The sequence below is a fragment of the Siniperca chuatsi genome, linkage group LG21, assembly GCF_020085105.1.
Source record: "Siniperca chuatsi isolate FFG_IHB_CAS linkage group LG21, ASM2008510v1, whole genome shotgun sequence".
NCBI classification, from domain to species: Eukaryota; Metazoa; Chordata; class Actinopteri; order Centrarchiformes; family Sinipercidae; genus Siniperca; species Siniperca chuatsi.
This window is the reverse complement of record NC_058062.1, coordinates 24433756-24454387: the sequence shown is the minus strand read 5'-3', so window position 1 is coordinate 24454387 and position 20632 is coordinate 24433756. Positions and strand designations below refer to the sequence as shown.

The window sequence follows — 20632 nt, the reverse complement described above, 5'->3', positions numbered from 1 at the left end:
AATAGATATCTCTTTCAGGAGTTGCCATCCGCGTGATGTCTTCGGTGTATGGTGTTAATGAACCAGTTTGCACCAGTTTTTTCTGAACTGCAATGGCAGAAATGGTATCTGTCTTAAAGTACTCTATGGACTTTTAGTGGCCAGTGTGAACAAGAGGAATGATTACAGCAAGCAAAACCTGTTTCAGTGTTCATACGGGCACCTGTCTGTTTCAAGACAGGCTTGAAAAATTGTGAACCTATCCTTTAAGTTCATGCAGTGAAAAGGGCACTTAGTTCCCGATTTTCTCTCTTTTTACTCTCTTCACATGTTATGTATACACTGTTAGGTAGTATGCCAAACACACACACACACACACACCTCACTAGCTGCCAGAAGAAAAAAAAAAAACGCCATTTCTCAGAAATAAAGTTGAAATATATATAACCCATGGCCATAACACAGTATTGTTAAATTACCTGGGAGACCCCCAGGCCGGAATGTTGGGGAACACTGAGGTCATTATTTGTTGAAATCTTTCAAATGCAAACTTATGGCAGCAAAAACAAGTTCTGGAACCTGCAGCTCCTCCCACTCCACTGTGAGATATTTCATCCAAAAGACTTGAGATGATGTTGAATTTCTCTAGATCTGTGATGAAATTTTGGTCTATGTGAGTGGAATACGCCACTATCAATTCTGCAACATTCAGGAGTTCTACACCCAATGTTTGTGTGACCTCACCGCACTGTGTGGCTTCCAGCTTACTCACCTGGTCGTATTCAGAGGAGGAGACGAGAAAGAGGATGGAAGTGACTGAGTCAAAGCATTCGAACCAGCGCCGCCTCTCGGAGCGCTGACCACCCACATCCACCATCTTGAAGGGCACGTTCTTAATCTCAAAGTCGTACTCGTGGATGCCCTTAGTGGGCTTTCTGGCCAGGAGGATGTCCTGTTGGCTGGGGAGGTAGTCCTGCAAGAATATGATCAGATTTATTATATCATTTTTGACAGGAGTTTTGCAGTTTTCATCCAAGATCTACATCAAAACTTGCATATTCAAAAACACAGTGCTTAAGCTGCATTGGTACATTTTAAGGTCTTTCATTTTCACAAGTTGTGAAAAAAAAGATTTTTCTTGGTACATATCTTCAAGCGAAACCCATTGAGGAGATTACCTATGAAAAAAATCTCTGACCACACGCGCATACACATAAACTCGATCAGTGAAAACAAGAGAGTTGGGGAAAGAAATGCAGATCTTTGTGTTCCAGATAAAAACGGTACACACACTTTTCACGCTGTTGCTTTGGGACATCCCTATGTAGCATTCCTGAAATACCAGAGCGCATTAACAAATGTGGGGCTTCAGGAGCGTGTGAGCAAGTGTGTTTGTGAGGGGAGCAGGACTGGGTAGTTCTCCTTGGCGATGACAAAGCTTAGCTAAATCAAGCCAAGGCAAATAAAACAAGTGCATCTTTAACTATTTGGGACCAAATACGATGTAACATTATTCCCAATCATGTTATGACAGTGTGTGGCACTGTGCTCTGGCTACACCAGATGCACATTTCTAACATTCCAAAGGTGATGACTCATCGCTGACACAGACCATGCTGGTGTGTGCGTGCCCACACACAAACACACTCACAAATAATAATGATATTTTCCCAAAGATCCCCCTTTTTCCCCAGACACACTCCCCCAGTACTGCCAGTGCACTTGTGTGTTCATACCATAGACTGTATAAAGATGGACGACGTGACAGCTCCCCAAAAGTGAAGCCAAAACATCTTGATCGCCCCCTGGTGGCTGGCTGCAGTATAGGTCATAAGCCCCACCAAACTAGAAACTCAAAGTACACGTCAAATACATTTTATTTAGTTAGTTATGTGACGCTATAAAAAAACGGGGTGTCACGCCATGATTGACAGCTGAGCCCGGCTCGCAATTGAGTTGGCTGGGTGTGTGGGCGGGACCTCGATACCGAGGCGCCAACTCCGATCACTACTGCGCACACTCTGGCTCCAAACGACGACACCAGTGCAAGATGGCAGCTCCCGTATCCGGGATATTTTGCCATCATTTGGTACAGTGGGAGGAAGAGGAGACACGTTGTCCATCTTTATATACAGTCTCTGGTTCATACACAGCAGGAAAAGAGCACCAGCTACAGAAACATCATAGGTAGGAAATCCAGCACTGAGAAAGCAATAATGTTTTCTGGGTTACTTCTCTTGGGAAGCACTTAGAATAACGTCAAATTCATCAACAGCCTCATATATTAAGTTAGTTTAGTTAGTTATCAGGGTGGAGAGGGCATGACATTAAAGACCCTGGAGAAAGTGAACCAAACCAGGTTTTTGGCTAGAAAAGCTCATTTAAATTGCTAAAGCAAGTTTAAGGCTGTCTGCCAGTTCTCTTGCTTTTGAGTCATTTGGACTAATAAAGCCTTGGGTGGTTGCTCCCAAAGGCTCTAGCTGAACAACTACAACTCAGTGTGGCAAATAATATTTATAACACAAGGGTGCTTTCAGACCTGTAGTTCAATTCATTTGTTTAGGCCAAGGACAAACATTGTGGCTTATTAGTTTGGTCCATTTCATGCTCACACCGACTCATTACAAATTAATTACAGCTTGTGAGGAAGACTGCAGACACTACTCAGGGCTGACAAAGTCCCCGAAATCTTCTGCATATGTTTAACTCCTCACTTTCTAATGTCTCAGGCAAAAACCCTGCACTCACGGGCTGACGTTGATACGTGTAACCATAGTTACCAAATGATCTTGCATTAATATATACTTGTGTCACTTATACAGATCACTTAGGAGACCAGTGAACAAAATCCTGTGGTTGGTCTGCTTTCTTTTGACTGACAGGGATCACACCGAACAGTACAAACCGAAGCAAACGCACCAGAGTTTGTTTGAACTACACCAAACAGGTTAGGTGTGAGAACCACGAGACAACTTTATTTGGGTCAGGGGAACTCACGCCCACCAGACTCGAGATGGTGTTGCTCACTTGCGCTTACAGAGATAAAATACCAACATGGCTAGTTTGTTCCTTTAGGTTCTATGATGCCAGAACCATTTCACATAAAAATCAGCAACCACAATTTCAAAAGACGGTTAAATTATGGTTTACTGGAAACTAACTTTGAAGTACAAGCTTAACATTCACGTTATTTGTATATTTCATGTTTTGCTGTTTTACCTAGAGAGATTTGATTGATTTAGGAATATATTTAATCAGTTTGTTGACAGTATGATGTCACATGGACTGCATTTTGCTCTCTCTAATTAAAAGAGTGTGTCAGAAAGCACTGTCCCAGACACGTCTACCTGTATATTCCCATATACTAGATGACTAGTGTAAAACTGACTGACAACTGCGTCTTCTGTTTAGAATAATTTCCCTTGTTTCTTAGAAAAGGCATTGATTGGCCAATAGGAACCTGGGTGGGGGGATGATACAGAGTGAACAGGGAAACTCTCGCTTAGCTTAGTGCTTAGCATAGTGAGTGTACACTGGAACAAACCACTGTGGAGACATGACCGAGGACAGGAAGACAACAGTTTCACTTCTCTTTTCAACAAACTAGCGGAGTGCTATCACACCCAGCTGCTCAATCAGCCATCCTGCCTGCTGGAGATCTGTGATTGGTGGAGCCTCTGCAGTGTGGGTGGGACTTACCGACTGCCCGAGCTTTTCCAAATTGTCCAGGAAATACTTGACTGACTCCCCCTGACAGAGAGAGAGAGACAGAGAGAGATAGTGACTTTTTCCTCACAATTCTGAATTTAATCTCTTTTAATGTCATACATCACATGGCCCGAACTCACATCCATATCAGTGTGCCAGCAGCAATGTTACTATTTGGCAAATAAAGAAAAAATGTCCATCACAAGTTCCCAGAGCCCATGGTGACATCTTCAAATGTCTTGTTTTGTTTGACCAACAGTCCAAAACCCCAAGATATTCGGTTTACTATCATCGAAGATAAAGAAAACCAGAAAACATTTACATTTGAGAAGCTGGAACCAGCTAATTTTAGCCATTTTTCATGATAATACCGGTTTATGTGCCCACGTAATAAAAATGTGTCACATTGTGATATTAAGGATATTGCAACATGTTGACATATTTACAACATGACTCCGTTCAGCAGTAACACACACGGCTGAAAGTGAAAGTAACATTGCTGCTGGCTCCACTTTGGAGGAGTTCTTCCAAAAAAGAACAATTTCGGTTGTGTGGAAGTGGTTTGATAACATTAACCTTCACAGAAAAAGACGAGTACATCACACAACATACATACGGCTACATACGCTGTCAACTAGTCATTGATTCATCGATTCAACTGAAATTTTTATTCAATTCATTTTTCAAGTCATTTTTCAAACATTCCTTGGTTCCAGCTTCTCAGCTGCGAGGAGTTGGTGACTGTAAATTGAATGCCTTTGGGCTTTGACTGTTGGTTGGACAAAACGAGATATGTGGAGACATCACCTAGACTGTAGGAAATTATTATGGGTTTTTTCTCTACTTTTTGACATTTTATGACAAAATGAAAATCAAATAATCATGAAAATAATCAGCAGATTGATGACCTACATGTTTTACTCAATAAAGTCTGCATTGAGCTGAAGTTAGTTTCAAGTTACATATTGGCCAGTTGCTTGTATTGTTATTTCATTGTTGCCAGGTGTTGACTGCTTCCCAAAAATACCTCACAATATGATATCATTTAATGCCTACTAGATGACAGTGTGTGTGGCCTTTGTTGTGTGATGTAGCAGCTCTGCTCTTCTTCTCTAAAGGTTAACATTATCGAACCACGTCCACGCTACCAAAGTCACTGCAGATTTGGAACCCTTTCCTCCAGAGGAGCCAACTGCAATGTTACTCTTGCTTCAGCCATGCTCGCTGCTGCTGTAAATAACCCTAACCCTGTCATGACGTAAATACATTGCAATATCAGTAATATCCTGATATGATACATTTTTATCACATTAAATATGCCACATTAATTATATTGATAGCTGTCATGAACTTACTGATACTGGCAACCCTAATGTGAATGCATGCTGGCAGTTGTGATAAATGTGTGTTTGCTCTTTGGGGAAGAAGCCATATTGACTTTGGTGACATCAAATGCATTCCTTCTACAGACCATAATATGTCTTGGAGGAAAGCTTACAAACACCAACATCACAGAATGCTAATATCTTTAAGGACAACGCATAATGTGCTTTCTTTGAATCTCAGCTGCTCCAAACAGATGCTTGGTGAGCTCATTTCCCTGCAGGACAGTTACAGATCATTTTCCTGTGAGCAAGACCACAATCTAAACTTGTGGAGAGCAGTGAGGGAGAGATGGAGGAAGGAAGGGTGTGGGGAGGCAGAGGGACAGAGAGCAGAGAGAAGCAGCCCTTCATTAGCTTGTCTGTGTCCGTCTGTGTGCTCAGCAGCTGCAGCTCTGCTCTATCAACTCTGAGGAAGAGCCTTGATCTGTTACTGTCAGTGCTCGCCTGTACACTCATCCTCAACCTACTCACAAGTAATCACTGGACATCCCACAGTCACATGCAAATAGAGGTAAAAGTAAGCATCATGGATGTCAAACTATGCAGCACAGGGCAAACATTGAAGCAGCAAAATGAATCCTCTTCACTAGATGCCACTGATGCACTGGACAATGCTACACAGACCCACCTCTGCCCTCAATCCTTTCAACTTGTATATACAGGGTCCAAAATTAACTTTTTGGCAAAATATTTTTCAACCGGCCATAAAACTGCATAAGATACGATGTCATAAAAAAGCCAACCTCCCCTCACCCCCTTATCTGTGAAGCGCCACTTCTCGGTAAACGTTCTTTTTACCGTACTGCCAACGTACCCTTCATTCTTCCTTTTAGGTTGATCTACTCTGGCAATGTGCCGCCACATACTTACAGATTCTCTTTGCAGTTAGCACGAAATTGTCCTCTGCGGTACCCGGTAGTTAGCTAGCTAAAGTAAGCGTAACCGTAGTGACGCTTGACAGCGAGGGTCAATCAAAGAACTGCGATACCATTATTGACTGTCATACGTTGCATGCCGCCACCAGTGTGCAGAGTCGATATGGTCAATCAGCGTATTTCAGCAACCCGCCAATGGCGGCTGATCTCATTTATTTTATTCGCCAATGTAGACTTTCACTCACATTTGGCGAGTCCTAATTTTGGACCCTGTGTATTTAGCATCAAGGATTGCACCAAACATGCAATAAGGTCATTTGGTCCTGAGTCATACGTCGACCAAGTCGCTTGCAGTGTGGACACTGGGTAACGCTCTTACTCACCAGCTGGAATTCTCTGCGGCGGTCGTAGGCGTTCTGGATGCCCTCGTCGGCCCACAGGGCCCAGATGGATGGCAGGTAATGCTGGAAAACTTTTTGCTCCACCATGCCGTGACCGTGGGCCATCGCCGACCGGGTGTCAAACGCCATCATGGTGTCTCCGTGCCGCTGGTTGGACGGGTTGCCCCATGGGATGTGTAGCTTCTCTCGAGCGTCCACCAATACTCGAATACCTAAAGCAGGAGAGAGACACGTCACGTGTCACAATAGATATGTGGCTTTTACAAAAAATGATTGCACAAAAACACTTGTTTGCACCGGACTGTCATCGGAGGAGCTCTGTCTTTACCAAAATTCTGTTGATTCAGTGGTATCCTGATGGTGATGGACTTAATGAGAGTAAAATTACCAACAATCTGCACAATTATAGCAATATCACTGGACACCCACATTACATGCAAATACAGTTACAATTTGACACATGGATGCTGAACCATGCATAGAGGCCAAACACCATATATGCTTCCAAACTAACCAAAGGCTAAAACAGCTTATTACCGGATTACTGCAGGGTTTCTCAATCTTTCCTGGCCCGTGACCCCATATTTAGATTCCAAAATTATCAACTCCAGCACTTAGACTGCCTCCTGCTCTCTGTGCTCACGTATAATGTTAGTTATCACACCTTGTTGTCCTCATTTGTCCACCCTATTTATATCAATAAATATTATTATAAGATCTCTCAGCATAGGGGCCACAGAGAGGGTTCGAGGTCACAGTAAGTTGGCTTCCCAACTATTCCAAAAGCTCCATTGATTGCACCCACCCAACGCGTGGCCAGTGTTTTCAGATTTGAATCATTTGAGCCGGCTTAGTGTAGACAGTCTCTGGCTGCTTTACAGCACACACTGGCCCTCAGCTCGGGGTCCCTAAGTTGGTTCCTGAAACCATTAAGTGCCTTCTTCATGAGACACAGGGCTCTGTCTGTCTGTGTTGGTCTCTCTGTTATTGCCATCTAATTGTCTGAAAGTAACAAAAACTAACAACATAAGATAGTCGGTCATTCCAGAGAGACTGCAGGTCAACATCAAACCGGTATGATGCCGCTCTGAGTCCTGAGTGATCAGGAAAGGGCCGGCCATCCTTAGTAACATCCTCTTTTTCCTGAGTAAGAGTTGTTACCATCAGGCTGCACGGACAGGTTACCGTTTTTAACTGTTCTAGCTGTGCTTCTAGATCCGTCATAGCCACAGCATAGTAATACCAAACACACACAAAAGCTGGATCCTACACTTGCACTTGGATGCGACTTGATGACATGTTTCATTAGACCCTCCCCTGTCTGTTAAATGTCCATGTCTTTCAAACTCCACACCCCCAGTTTGTAACGCAGGCTTTCTGTTATAAATATGAAGTCTTCAAGAACATCTCATGGTAAACCTGACATCATCATCAAGTTATTCTTTCAGACTTTAGTGCTCCTCGTGATGAGTAAACTGAACTTTGTGTAAAATCAGTGGAATGCCCCTTTAATATACTGTTTGCCAAACATGCACATTGATAGAGGTTTCCATTTTACACACACACACACATCTAATTTTGACATGAATACTCTTATTTTATTGGCAAAAGTGACCAGTGGATCGATTCCTTCGAAAACAGATTTGATTCTAGGGTTTGCCACAGCCTTTCATAAAGGAGTTTTATAATAAAGAGAGCTTCCGCTAACATTGGAATAAATGATTACATTTTTACGAAATACAACATTAGGTGTATTAACCTTCAGGGAAAACAAGTGGTGACGCTACATCACACAGCAAAGGCCATGCTTTTAATGAGTGAGGCGATAGGTTAAACCGTTGAAACAAAATAAGAAGTGAATGAGAGAAACGTGAATTCAGAAGGTGTACGGTTGTATTTTTCTGTTTTCTCAATTTATTTTGTGTATTTATTAGACTAAAAACAGAGTCTGCATCAAGTTGGGAGCACTTACCACCTCCACTCACCCATTTCTTGGGGGAAAACCCTGAATATGGTATTATAGTATATTACACTTGTGTTGTTTGACAGGAGTGCTGAAGGAACACTGAATACTTTTTTTGCAAAGACAAACCCGTTGAAATTTCTGTTTCACAAACACTGCAGCCACACATCAGATCCAGTGAAATGCTGATAAATGCCAACAAAAAGCTCATTTTAGGGAGCAGAGATGAGCAGCGAGCTGAGGCGGTGAGTTTACATTACTGCTCTGTGAACTCCGCTTCACCCCTTCAAACAACGCAGGTTAATCCAGCTGTCTGCTGCGGGTGTGTGTGAGATGACAGCTCAAGGATGAGTGTGTTGAGTCTGTCTACATATCTTCAGTTCCTGTGCCAAAAGATGCAGCTTTCATCCAAACACACACACACACACACACACACACACACACACACACACTGCAGTCCAGCGCCTTTGTCTTTCAGTTTGGGACAGATAACAGGATGCCAGACCTAACCAATACTTTATACTGACATGTCACAATTTCAACTATATACACTCACACGAGTATCAGCTTAGGGCTGAAACAGGGAGAAACAAGGGACTGCCAAAAAAAGCCCAGCACTAGATTGATGATTAACTTATTATTATAAGTTCAATTTCCACCTGCCAGAAAAGCTTCTTACTCTCCACAATTATCATTTTATGCTCTTCAAAACAAGATAATCTATAATTATTATATTTGTATACTTCAGCACAGTTTGCTACTGTATAGTCTGTATCACGAATTTGTGTGTCATCCTGCTGCAGGGGCCGTGCTAAGCTTTCTCTGTATCGATTCCAATTATCATATGTGCTGCCCAAACAATACCATCTGCAGAAGAAGCAGGCCTTATACAAAACATTAAATTAGTCTAATAAGACTGAGTGATTTTTATTGAATTCATTTTTATTGCCATGACTCATGTATCAATATTTTTAGTTGGAATATTTGACTCATGATTTCTTGCTATGTTTATTTACCAGACCATTCATTTGACTGGATATTTTGCTGAGGTGACAACTGTTGCCAGTGGATTTTACCAGCTGAGACTAATTTTTCCCCTCAAATGAGCAAATTACAAAATTAAACTAAACTAAATGTGCTGTGCATGCTGTTGCTCAAATCACTTTTATTAAATAAATTTAATATAAATGTATATATAAATTTAGCAGCGAGGTGAACCATACAATCTGATATTTGATCAAAGCCAGGGGTCCCAAACTGGGCCCTTACCTGTTCATTATTTTTTGTTAAATCTGACCTTAAAAATAATTGATTTTTTCCCCCCATTTTGCTTTATCCCTAGTTTTTATATCGTAGCAGAATACCATAAAACTTCAATTAACAGCTCGGGCTTTTATTTGGTTCAATCACTGAACTCAACCTGCCTATATTTGGGACAGGCCTTTAATTCCTTTCACAGAAAACTTTTGCTCAGCAAAGATGGGATATACTATCAAATTGTTTATTCAAACTAGTATGAATATTACTTGTATAAAAATTAGGCTATTGAATGACATAAATTTCAAATCATTCATTTGATCTAGCTCCAATGTGCACAGAGAGAGAGCATCTAAGATGAAAGCCGAAGGTTGCCATAGTTATTTCAACGTGGATACATTTTTAAGAAACACGTTTTGATTATTTTGATCGGTGGACCCTTACGGACCAAGGAATATAAATAATCAAGGAATTGACACATATTCAGACTTTATGACCACTTCTGAGGCACCTGTCTCAGAGAGTTTCCTGTCTCTCTTGTTTACCAGGCGGTAAATCTGAATGAATTATACTTTGGTGCTCATGGTTTCCGTAAAATGAACTGAACGACTGAACTGTGGAGAATCTAACCAATCTAACAATATGCAGCCATATTGATAAAAGTTTAAACATTTATATTTGTGTGCGCGATCTAAGCAGCTTAGAACTAGTAACTTGTTAGCTTATTTATACATCCAGCAGGTACAGATCAACATGATCATTCATTTGGAGTTGTATTTGTGTCACCTGATGAATGGAAGTCCAATATTCTTTTAGCTCTGTTTTTGGTCTCCACCAACTCCTGAGGGAAACATCTGGCTCTTCAGCTGCTAAATGCTCCACTGTGTTCACCAGCTGCTCTCTGACTGTGTCTGTCTGCTGTTTGCTGCTGAGCAGGTAGTGTACAGTGGCTTTATCAGAGCTTTTTCACTGGAAACAGCTGCCTGTTGCAACCGAAAACGACACTGTGAAGTTGTGGGCCAGACAGCTGAACAATGAGCTGAAAGTCGCTATAAAAGCTCCGTAAAGCTTGGGAGAGCTGCAGATTCAGTTGCTAATTCTCTGTAGGTTCATCACTACGAGTGACCCCTGTCACATGCTGTGACCAACTGCATTCTGATATACCATCACCTGGCCAGTGGCTGCCCTGATCTAAACAAACTATGCCTTTTGTGTTTAAGTGACATTTTTAAAACGTGTGCGTCGGTCCGCTGCTGTAGTCTGATTGTTCAGCCAGCAGCATCGTCTCTCTCCCCGGACAGTTACTTAGTAACTTTATCATGTTCTCAGCCTCTTTGGCTGTCCCCTTCCAAAACATGACTTCACAGCAGACAGAGCTGAGTGACAGCTGGAGCTGTCAGATGTGTCAAAGTACCGACATTCAGTGGCTGGAGGGGACAGAACTGAGGCTAGATTATAGTGTATTGTAGTTCTGAATGTGAAACACATTTTAAGAAATTAGAGCCCAATCGATATATCGGTCAGACAATATTATTGGCTGATATTGGCTTATCACAGATATATCGGTATCGGCGACTATGTTATCCGATATGCGCCAATGTAAAACTGTTTTCTTTTCAGTTTATTGGGCAGAAAGAACGGCATGTTAACATATTGGTGTCAATACAAAATTTAGCCAGCAGAGTGCATTGTCACTAAAGTGGCAAGCATTGTCACGTCAGGAAATGTAACAGCCACCTCACTAATGGTTAAACCATGAACCAGCACAAAAATGCCAACTACCAACATAAACCGCCATGTTCTGACCAGACACATTACAAACACTAACAAAAAGTAACATAAGGCAGCTAACTTAAACTGCTTTCAGCACTAGGCAGTGCATGCTGGGAAATGTGGGCGGTCGCTATGGCTACAATACTCTCAGCGCCGCGCAGCACAAGCGGTGCGTTCACGGTAAGCTGCTAACTAGTTTGTGTAATACATTGCTTCAAAGTTGCAGTCCAAAAGATGCAGCTTTCATCCAAACACACACACACACACACACACACACACACACACACACACACACTGCAGTCCAGCGCCTTTGTCTTTCAGTTTGGGACAGATAACAGGATGCCAGACCTAACCAATACTTTATACTGACATGCCACAATTTCAACTATATACACTCACACGAGTATCAGCTTAGGGCTGAAACAGGGAGAAACAAGGGACTGCCAAAAAAAGCCCAGCACTAGATTGATGATTAACTTATTATTATAAGTTCAATTTCCACCTGCCAGAAAAGCTTCTTACTCTCCACAATTATCATTTTATGCTCTTCAAAACAAGATAATCTATAATTATTATATTTGTATACTTCAGCACAGTTTGCTACTGTATAGTCTGTATCACGAATTTGTGTGTCATCCTGCTGCAGGGGCCGTGCTAAGCTTCTCTGTATCGATTCCAATTATCATATGTGCTGCCCAAACAATACCATCTGCAGAAGAAGCAGGCCTTATACAAAACATTAAATTAGTCTAATAAGACTGAGTGATTTTTATTGAATTCATTTTTATTGCCATGACTCATGTATCAATATTTTTAGTTGGAATATTTGACTCATGATTTCTTGCTATGTTTATTTACCAGACCATTCATTTGACTGGATATTTTGCTGAGGTGACAACTGTTGCCAGTGGATTTTACCAGCTGAGACTAATTTTTCCCCTCAAATGAGCAAATTACAAAATTAAACTAAACTAAATGTGCTGTGCATGCTGTTGCTCAAATCACTTTTATTAAATAAATTTAATATAAATGTATATATAAATTTAGCAGCGAGGTGAACCATACAATCTGATATTTGATCAAAGCCAGGGTCCCAAACTGGGCCCTTACCTGTTCATTATTTTTGTTAAATCTGACCTTAAAAATAATTGATTTTTTCCCCCATTTTGCTTTATCCCTAGTTTTTATATCGTAGCAGAATACCATAAAACTTCAATTAACAGCTCGGGCTTTTATTTGGTTCAATCACTGAACTCAACCTGCCTATATTTGGGACAGGCCTTTAATTCCTTTCACAGAAAACTTTTGCTCAGCAAAGATGGGATATACTATCAAATTGTTTATTCAAACTAGTATGAATATTACTTGTATAAAAATTAGGCTATTGAATGACATAAATTTCAAATCATTCATTTGATCTAGCTCCAATGTGCACAGAGAGAGAGCATCTAAGATGAAAGCCGAAGGTTGCCATAGTTATTTCAACGTGGATACATTTTTAAGAAACACGTTTTGATTATTTTGATCGGTGGACCCTTACGGACCAAGGAATATAAATAATCAAGGAATTGACACATATTCAGACTTTATGACCACTTCTGAGGCACCTGTCTCAGAGAGTTTCCTGTCTCTCTTGTTTACCAGGCCGGTAAATCTGAATGAATTATACTTTGGTGCTCATGGTTTCCGTAAAATGAACTGAACGACTGAACTGTGGAGAATCTAACCAATCTAACAATATGCAGCCATATTGATAAAAGTTTAAACATTTATATTTGTGTGCGCGATCTAAGCAGCTTAGAACTAGTAACTTGTTAGCTTATTTATACATCCAGCAGGTACAGATCAACATGATCATTCATTTGGAGTTGTATTTGTGTCACCTGATGAATGGAAGTCCAATATTCTTTTAGCTCTGTTTTTGGTCTCCACCAACTCCTGAGGGAAACATCTGGCTCTTCAGCTGCTAAATGCTCCACTGTGTTCACCAGCTGCTCTCTGACTGTGTCTGTCTGCTGTTTGCTGCTGAGCAGGTAGTGTACAGTGGCTTTATCAGAGCTTTTTCACTGGAAACAGCTGCCTGTTGCAACCGAAAACGACACTGTGAAGTTGTGGGCCAGACAGCTGAACAATGAGCTGAAAGTCGCTATAAAAGCTCCGTAAAGCTTGGGAGAGCTGCAGATTCAGCTGCTAATTCTCTGTAGGTTCATCACTACGAGTGACCCCTGTCACATGCTGTGACCAACTGCATTCTGATATACCATCACCTGGCCAGTGGCTGCCCTGATCTAAACAAACTATGCCTTTTGTGTTTAAGTGACATTTTTAAAACGTGTGCGTCGGTCCGCTGCTGTAGTCTGATTGTTCAGCCAGCAGCATCGTCTCTCTCCCGGACAGTTACTTAGTAACTTTATCATGTTCTCAGCCTCTTTGGCTGTCCCCTTCAAAACATGACTTCACAGCAGACAGAGCTGAGTGACAGCTGGAGCTGTCAGATGTGTCAAAGTACCGACATTCAGTGGCTGGAGGACAGAACTGAGGCTAGATTATAGTGTATTGTAGTTCTGAATGTGAAACACATTTTAAGAAATTAGAGCCCAATCGATATATCGGTCAGACAATATTATTGGCTGATATTGGCTTATCACAGATATATCGGTATCGGCGACTATGTTATCCGATATGCGCCAATGTAAAACTGTTTTCTTTTCAGTTTATTGGGCAGAAAGAACGGCATGTTAACATATTGGTGTCAATACAAAATTTAGCCAGCAGAGTGCATTGTCACTAAAGTGGCAAGCATTGTCACGTCAGGAAATGTAACAGCCACCTCACTAATGGTTAAACCATGAACCAGCACAAAAATGCCAACTACCAACATAAACCGCCATGTTCTGACCAGACACATTACAAACACTAACAAAAAGTAACATAAGGCAGCTAACTTAAACTGCTTTCAGCACTAGGCAGTGCATGCTGGGAAATGTGGGCGGTCGCTATGGCTACAATACTCTCAGCGCCGTGCAGCACAAGCGGTGCGTTCACGGTAAGCTGCTAACTAGTTTGTGTAATACATTGCTTCAAAGTTAATAAATAATGAACCCAAATTTTCCCCTTTCAATATTACTGTAATATAACCCTGTCCCTGACAACCATCACGTCACTCATGCTCATCACAACTGTTTGCTGTGTTAGCGAGGCAGCTAGCCAGCTATAGTTTGTCAGTCAGTAGCAGACTGAAAGGTTAGCGTCAGAGCATCTCTTCATCATTCTGCAGCTCAGCAGACGACGGTGCGGAGGTGGTTTGAGTCTGTTGTTACCTTGTTGGTGAGATGCTGGAAAGTAAATAAATAACGTCAGAAGCCGATTTTTAAGCGGAAACATTGAACGTTTATAGCAGAGGCGCTGCTTATCTCCTGACTCGGCAGCAAACCGTGAGTTAATGTTTGTAACCATTACATTAACAGCCAAATATTGCTACAGAGTTTCTGATTGCAGTTCAATCCTTTGAAATAATGGTTCAGAATCAGAACAAAGCTGTAGCATGAATCTCAGAGCTTGATAGAGTAAGTTAAGTTAAGAGAATATGTGGTTTAGTAGAGAGCAGTGGTGGAATGTAACTAAGTACATTTGGTAGTACTGTACTTCAGTACAATTTAGAGGTACTTGTACTTTACTTGAGTATTTCCATGGCATTTTCTGCTACTTCAGCAATTGACTGATACTGAACATACAGTACCGATATGCTATTGCAAAGGCATATCGGTGCACAATCCACATAGAAAAAGTCTATTTTCAGTCCAGCTCAAAAATTCAATATATCGACCGCCTGTAATCGGTCAATGTTTCCCCTCTAAAATCATTATCCGTCTCAAAAATCTCATATCGGTCAGGCTCTAAAAAAACCAAAACAACTCTTAAACTCTTAATACAACAGACTTTTTATACAATTCAGAAATACATTTTGCCTCAATGCTCAAAAGAATAAATAGCTATTTTTATCTTAAAATTGGCAGGGCATCAGATATTGGTGATTGTCTCTTTATTATTGTCTGTATCTAGCTGTGTCCAGGCTTACATGTGGAACCGACACCTGTAATAGTGGCATCAATGACATGACATCTTATCATGGTGGATGGTCTCACCACAGCATAACAAATGAAGAGATTTCATTTAAATGACAGCATGCACCTTTTTTTAAGTCCTCGGCTACAAAGTAACAAAGATAACCAGTATGTGCGTCACAGAAAGAGCATGTTAACAACCCCGACTGATTTAACTTTTATACTGAAATGACAGTTTCCTTTTCAGTTTAACCACATCACGCGTCAGTCAGTTCCCCCTGACTGAACCTGAGCAAGCCTTTCCAGCCTCACACATCACATTTCCCTATTTGCACTAATTCAAAGTTTACGTGTAACTGCCCCCCACAACCCCTGTGACATCATGGAAGTACAAATAAAAGCTCCTCTCTCTCGTAAGTCACTGGCTTATTGTTATTCACCTGACACTGTGCAGAGCCAATCACCTCTGAGCTCAGGCCAGAGCAGATGATGGGTCCAGACGGACTCTGCACTGCTGTCTCCATCAACATTTTAAACCTAAGTCTAACTGCAAGCCTGACTAAATCTCACGCAATTAAGACTCAATAACTACTCGTGACGCTGTCACAAGGGTATCCACACTACAGAAGGGGGGAAGATAAGGAGGAGTGATGAGATTGGAGATCAGCCTTAGAAACAGGCCATTCTTGCAAATAGTCAACAGGCGAGGTCCTCAGAGCACATTTTAATAGAGGACCTGCCACCAAACACTCAAAACAGCCCTGCATTAAAACAGGGCAAGGGGCTGAATGAAATATGATCCAAGTAGGATGGTTTGAGTGGTATAGATCTTTGAGTTCCAGGGCTTATCAGATGCCAAACACTGCACTGCGATTTATAACAATATGAAGGATTTTATAACTTGTGACGGTGGCAGTTCTTTTATCCTGCCTCAACAAGGGGTGCCCCAGTGGTTCACCTGGTGAGCGCGTAGGACATATCAGTGCAGAGTCCTTACCGCAGCGGGGCCGGGCCCCTTGCTGCATGTCATCCGCCTCTCTCCCCTGCCTTTCCTGTCTCTCTTCACTGTCTTTATCAAGTAGAGTGGAAACGACAAAAAAAAATCATCAAAATTTGAAATCCAGTCTCAACAAATGCCAGGTAAACAGTAAAATGATGCCAGCCAAACTGCTGATCACACAGGATGGCAGCACAGGAAGTGGCGTCAGTGCCTGGTTCAAAATTTGTTTAGCCGACTTTGCTAAGATTTAGCACTGAAGCTGCGAGCATCGGAGCAGCAATCAGAAACAGCATCGCAATCCATTTCCATCGCTCTTTGCCATTTCCATTACAGTTTGTTTTGTAGTTTTCTGTTATCCTGTGTTAACCTGACTACCACGTGGTGTGTTACACAGAACCATCTGAGAAGTCTTCCTTGGGAAGGTGATTGGATGAACCATCTATCACAAAATGAGGTTCTACATGGACACTTCTCAAATGATGATTTCAGGAATGAGTATTTGCATGTATCTGATCGCCCAACACGGTGTGTTGCTGGATGACGAGCCAGGTTCAACTTTTTTTTGGCTGTATGATCCTGCATTGTTTTGCCAGAGCCTCTGCATCGGCACCCCCACTGCGCCAAGACCGTGGCCTTATTCAGTAAGTTTATGTGAACACAAGAAACCAGGTTAGTCAGAGAAATCAGTAGTAAAATGCAACATACACATACATGCAGCAGTAATATGAATCCAGAATCATCAGATATAACAGGAAAACTGACAGGGACCATTTTACGGCACAATGAATACTTTAAGTAAATGTTGCTATAATACTTCCACACTTTTCCCTTTAGTACGGTTTAGAATGCAGAACAGCCGGTAACACACAGGTGCAGTTGGGCTGTGGGTGAGCTAACCAGAGGTGGAAGAAGTATTCAGGTCCATTACTTAAGCAAAAGGACTAACACCAACCCCACTGTGAAAATACTATAGATAGAAAAGTGTCTGAATTTTACAGCCAAGTGTTCAACTGTGAAAACTGACTTCTTATATACACTAAGAGAGGCTGCTTTGTGTTAGTTCCAGAGAAATCCAAGGATGTATCACCTTGTGTAATGATCTCTCCTTTTACCACAGTGATACTTTCTGTCTTAAGTCTTCGTCCTGCACATGCTCACATTAAAAAAGCTGATTATAAACCCAGTTACATGTATACATGGCCAAGAAATCAACTTTCTCCAGGAGAAATCTGGCTGGCAAATGAAAGAGGGGACTGCGTTTTTTCACACATTGCTGATCTGGACATGGCTTTAAATGGGAAGACAGACACTCTAAATTGTGAACTGAGCCAACACTAAAAGTAGCAGCAGTGTACACTGTTGCTACAACTTGACGACAAGGTGTAAAATCAACACCCACCCAAAGCCAATCCCAGTAAAATGTCTGGTGGAATAAATAGTAAGGGTCAGCCATAATGTTGGCTAAGGATAATTTAAATGGCAAACCAAAACAGCAGCTCTGTTTCCAGGTTGAGTCACATGAGAACAACCAGAAGGAGCAGAGAAGCTCAAGGGTCGCTGTGCCACCAACCCCCTGTGTGAGCAGTGTGTACCATATTTGAGTTTTGTGTTTGGATGGCACAGTATGTGGTCTATAAACCATGATGGAGATAAGCATGTGATTGATGACACGGTTTCCACATGAGCATCCAACACTTTATGATGATTCAATATGTTACCACTAACAGACTTATTCAGTCTTGCCAATTGCCAACAAATTCTTGGCCTTTGGTTGCCATCAGTGGCAACCACTCTCTTTTTCGAGCTTCCAAATCAAAAGCAGAATCGGCAATTCTCCAAATATATTTTTTTTCTCCCCCACGTCTACTTGCGTGCGTCCGAAGAAAAAAAACGACACCACTTCAAAGACACAGCGTAGCTTGCCGGTAGCCTGCAGCTGCAGAAACGGCAACCATATGTTCAGTTTCGGCAACCAAAAGCTGATGCCTGGTTGCCAGCCAGGCAACCACTTTTAAAAATTAGTGTTGAGCGCTGTTAGTGACAGACCGACCGATTAATCCTAAATGACAGCAAATCTAATCTAAAACCATTACTGGCTAGTGCTAAATATATATTATAATGTACAGAACAATGCAGTTGAATGACATTGCTGTACCCCACTCTCCCGTAAATACCAGTCACGTTCTGAAATCTACAGCATAACCCAATGTATTTGCTATTTCATTAATTAATAAAAATTCCATCTAAAACAACACGTTACTGGCTAAGATAACCATGTATATTAGATTGTAATGTGCATGCAATAATGGAATTATACATGACTTTTCTTTGTTTTGGTATCGGCATTATATATCGGCCACCCTGCTGTCTAGATATAGGCATCAGACATTGAATCGGTCGACCACTAATTAACATCACCAAGATGAGCAACCAGCTTTCATTAACCAAGCTGATGTGTGACTGACAACTTTGATAGCAACGGTTAGGCTAGACACTACGCGTAGCAGCAACTGTCTTCACACATACATAGCAAAAGTTTGTGTTTATAGTTAAGCCGGGTTCAGACTACACAATATTTTTGTCTGTAAAGATGGTTAATATCAGATTAGGTGATTATGACGTCATCGGGAAGGAGGTGCTAGGGACCAACTTCCGGGACCAAGAATGTACACAAACAATGGCGTCTGAAGAGGTGTGTATGACACTGGCTGTCTTGAGTTTAGAAAAGCCTATTAAAAAAAACAAAAAAAACAACAACGGTGACCTGTCCTCTGTTTCACAGTTCCACCTCGCAGCACCAACATCATCGCTCCTCTTTCGTTTCGCCGTGTTTACAGCTGAAGAGCGCTCTGTGCTCCTATTGGCCAATGTCTGAAACACATCGTGGAATTTGTTGTGGAAGGCAAAAAATTCTGACACGCTAGTCTTTTGTTGGGACGTCATGAGGCGTCCCAGATGCTGCGTCAGTTGTTGTCCACTATGATACAATACTCAAGATAAAACCATTAAATGTCGCACCCGACACCCATTTCTGTTCCGACACCCTATGTCTGTCGGAACAGACATAGGGTGTCTGTTAAACCTCCGTTCAGTCTCCTCTTGCATCATTACCCAGCTGTTGAAAAAAGTGTTAAAATCATTCTTTCACGGTTAATGACAGGAGCTTTGCTGTGAGATTGGCTATATTGACATTAAAATGAGTGATCACACAGAAAGTTACAACCAGAAGCAAGGTTGTCATATTCAAATACAGCCACAAAGCATCTGTTAGCACATCTAAATCCGCTGCAAACGTGCATTTATGTGTGTAAAACACAGAACAACAAACTAGATCATAAATGTGGCTGCTGAAGAAATGACGCTCCGCGTCTCAAACACTTCCAGTGGATATGGAAACCACGACAGAGCAGTGACTGAGCCGCAGTGCCACCCGAATGCGATGCAGCCGGATCCCGTGTACATTTGGCAGATGGCGCTGGTGACACAAAGCTAGCAAACGTGTCTATACGTGTCCTAGGACAACAAAAGGGTACATCGCAGGTAAGAAATTAGCCTACAGCGGATAGGGGACTGGGCATTCCAAACTGGGAGAAAATGGGGGTGGGGGCATCTGCAAAAGTAAGTTAAAAATATAAATGCTTGTAGAGATGGAACCATGTTTGAAATCTATTTTCCAGGCCTGCAAACTCCAGTGGGATGAAAAAGGTGACAGTTCTGAGAACAGGGCCGACCTTGGCTTTGGAACGCACAGCTTTCAGTGTGTTGCCGCTGCCGCTAGGCCAAACACGCCTAAAGTAGGCAAGCTCACTTTGGACAAGGTTACATTATTGAAGCTCAGTTAAACAAGAAAAACAGTTTCATTACAATCATGAGGTCAAGCAGGGTCCTGCTTTAATGAAGAACTATACACATTTTATTCGGGGAGGGGAGTGCATATAATCACATAGATTCTTGTGGGCATAAGATGTTAATACGGGAGATTTTTCTAACAATACACATATAGTGTAAAAACTTTTCCTGCACAAAATCAGCTTGTATATGTGATCTATCTGTGATGTAATAGACAAGACCCTGAGGTCCACTCTAGATTGTTGTCACCCTTTAAATGCAATGTGTCTGCCCAGATGGATCTGTACAAATCACGAGGGTATTTTTCATTCAAAACGGTGAATTTCGCTGAAAAGGTAATGAGTTTGCAGCTATGATTTTCATAATAATCCTGTGGAT

The 20632-nt window shown here is 41.7% G+C and overlaps 1 protein-coding gene and 2 non-coding genes across 3 annotated transcripts in view; all 3 read right to left on the bottom strand.

Moving 5' to 3' along the window:
- The window catches only part of gna13b (guanine nucleotide binding protein (G protein), alpha 13b), a 31217-nt gene that overhangs the window by 8323 nt on the left and 2262 nt on the right, over positions 1–20632 (bottom strand). The window contains exons 2-4 of the mRNA XM_044182719.1: positions 6331–6560; positions 3679–3729; positions 752–952 (exon numbers count right to left, since the gene is read on the bottom strand). Coding sequence (XP_044038654.1) covers positions 752–952; positions 3679–3729; positions 6331–6560 — 482 coding nt within the window. The remainder of the gene's footprint in view (positions 1–751; positions 953–3678; positions 3730–6330; positions 6561–20632) is intronic.
- LOC122869596 lies at positions 9070–9175 on the bottom strand. Its single transcript, XR_006376354.1, has one exon. It is a non-coding gene; the product is annotated as a U6 spliceosomal RNA (small nuclear RNA).
- Positions 11943–12047, bottom strand: LOC122869612. Its single transcript, XR_006376369.1, has one exon. It is a non-coding gene; the product is annotated as a U6 spliceosomal RNA (small nuclear RNA).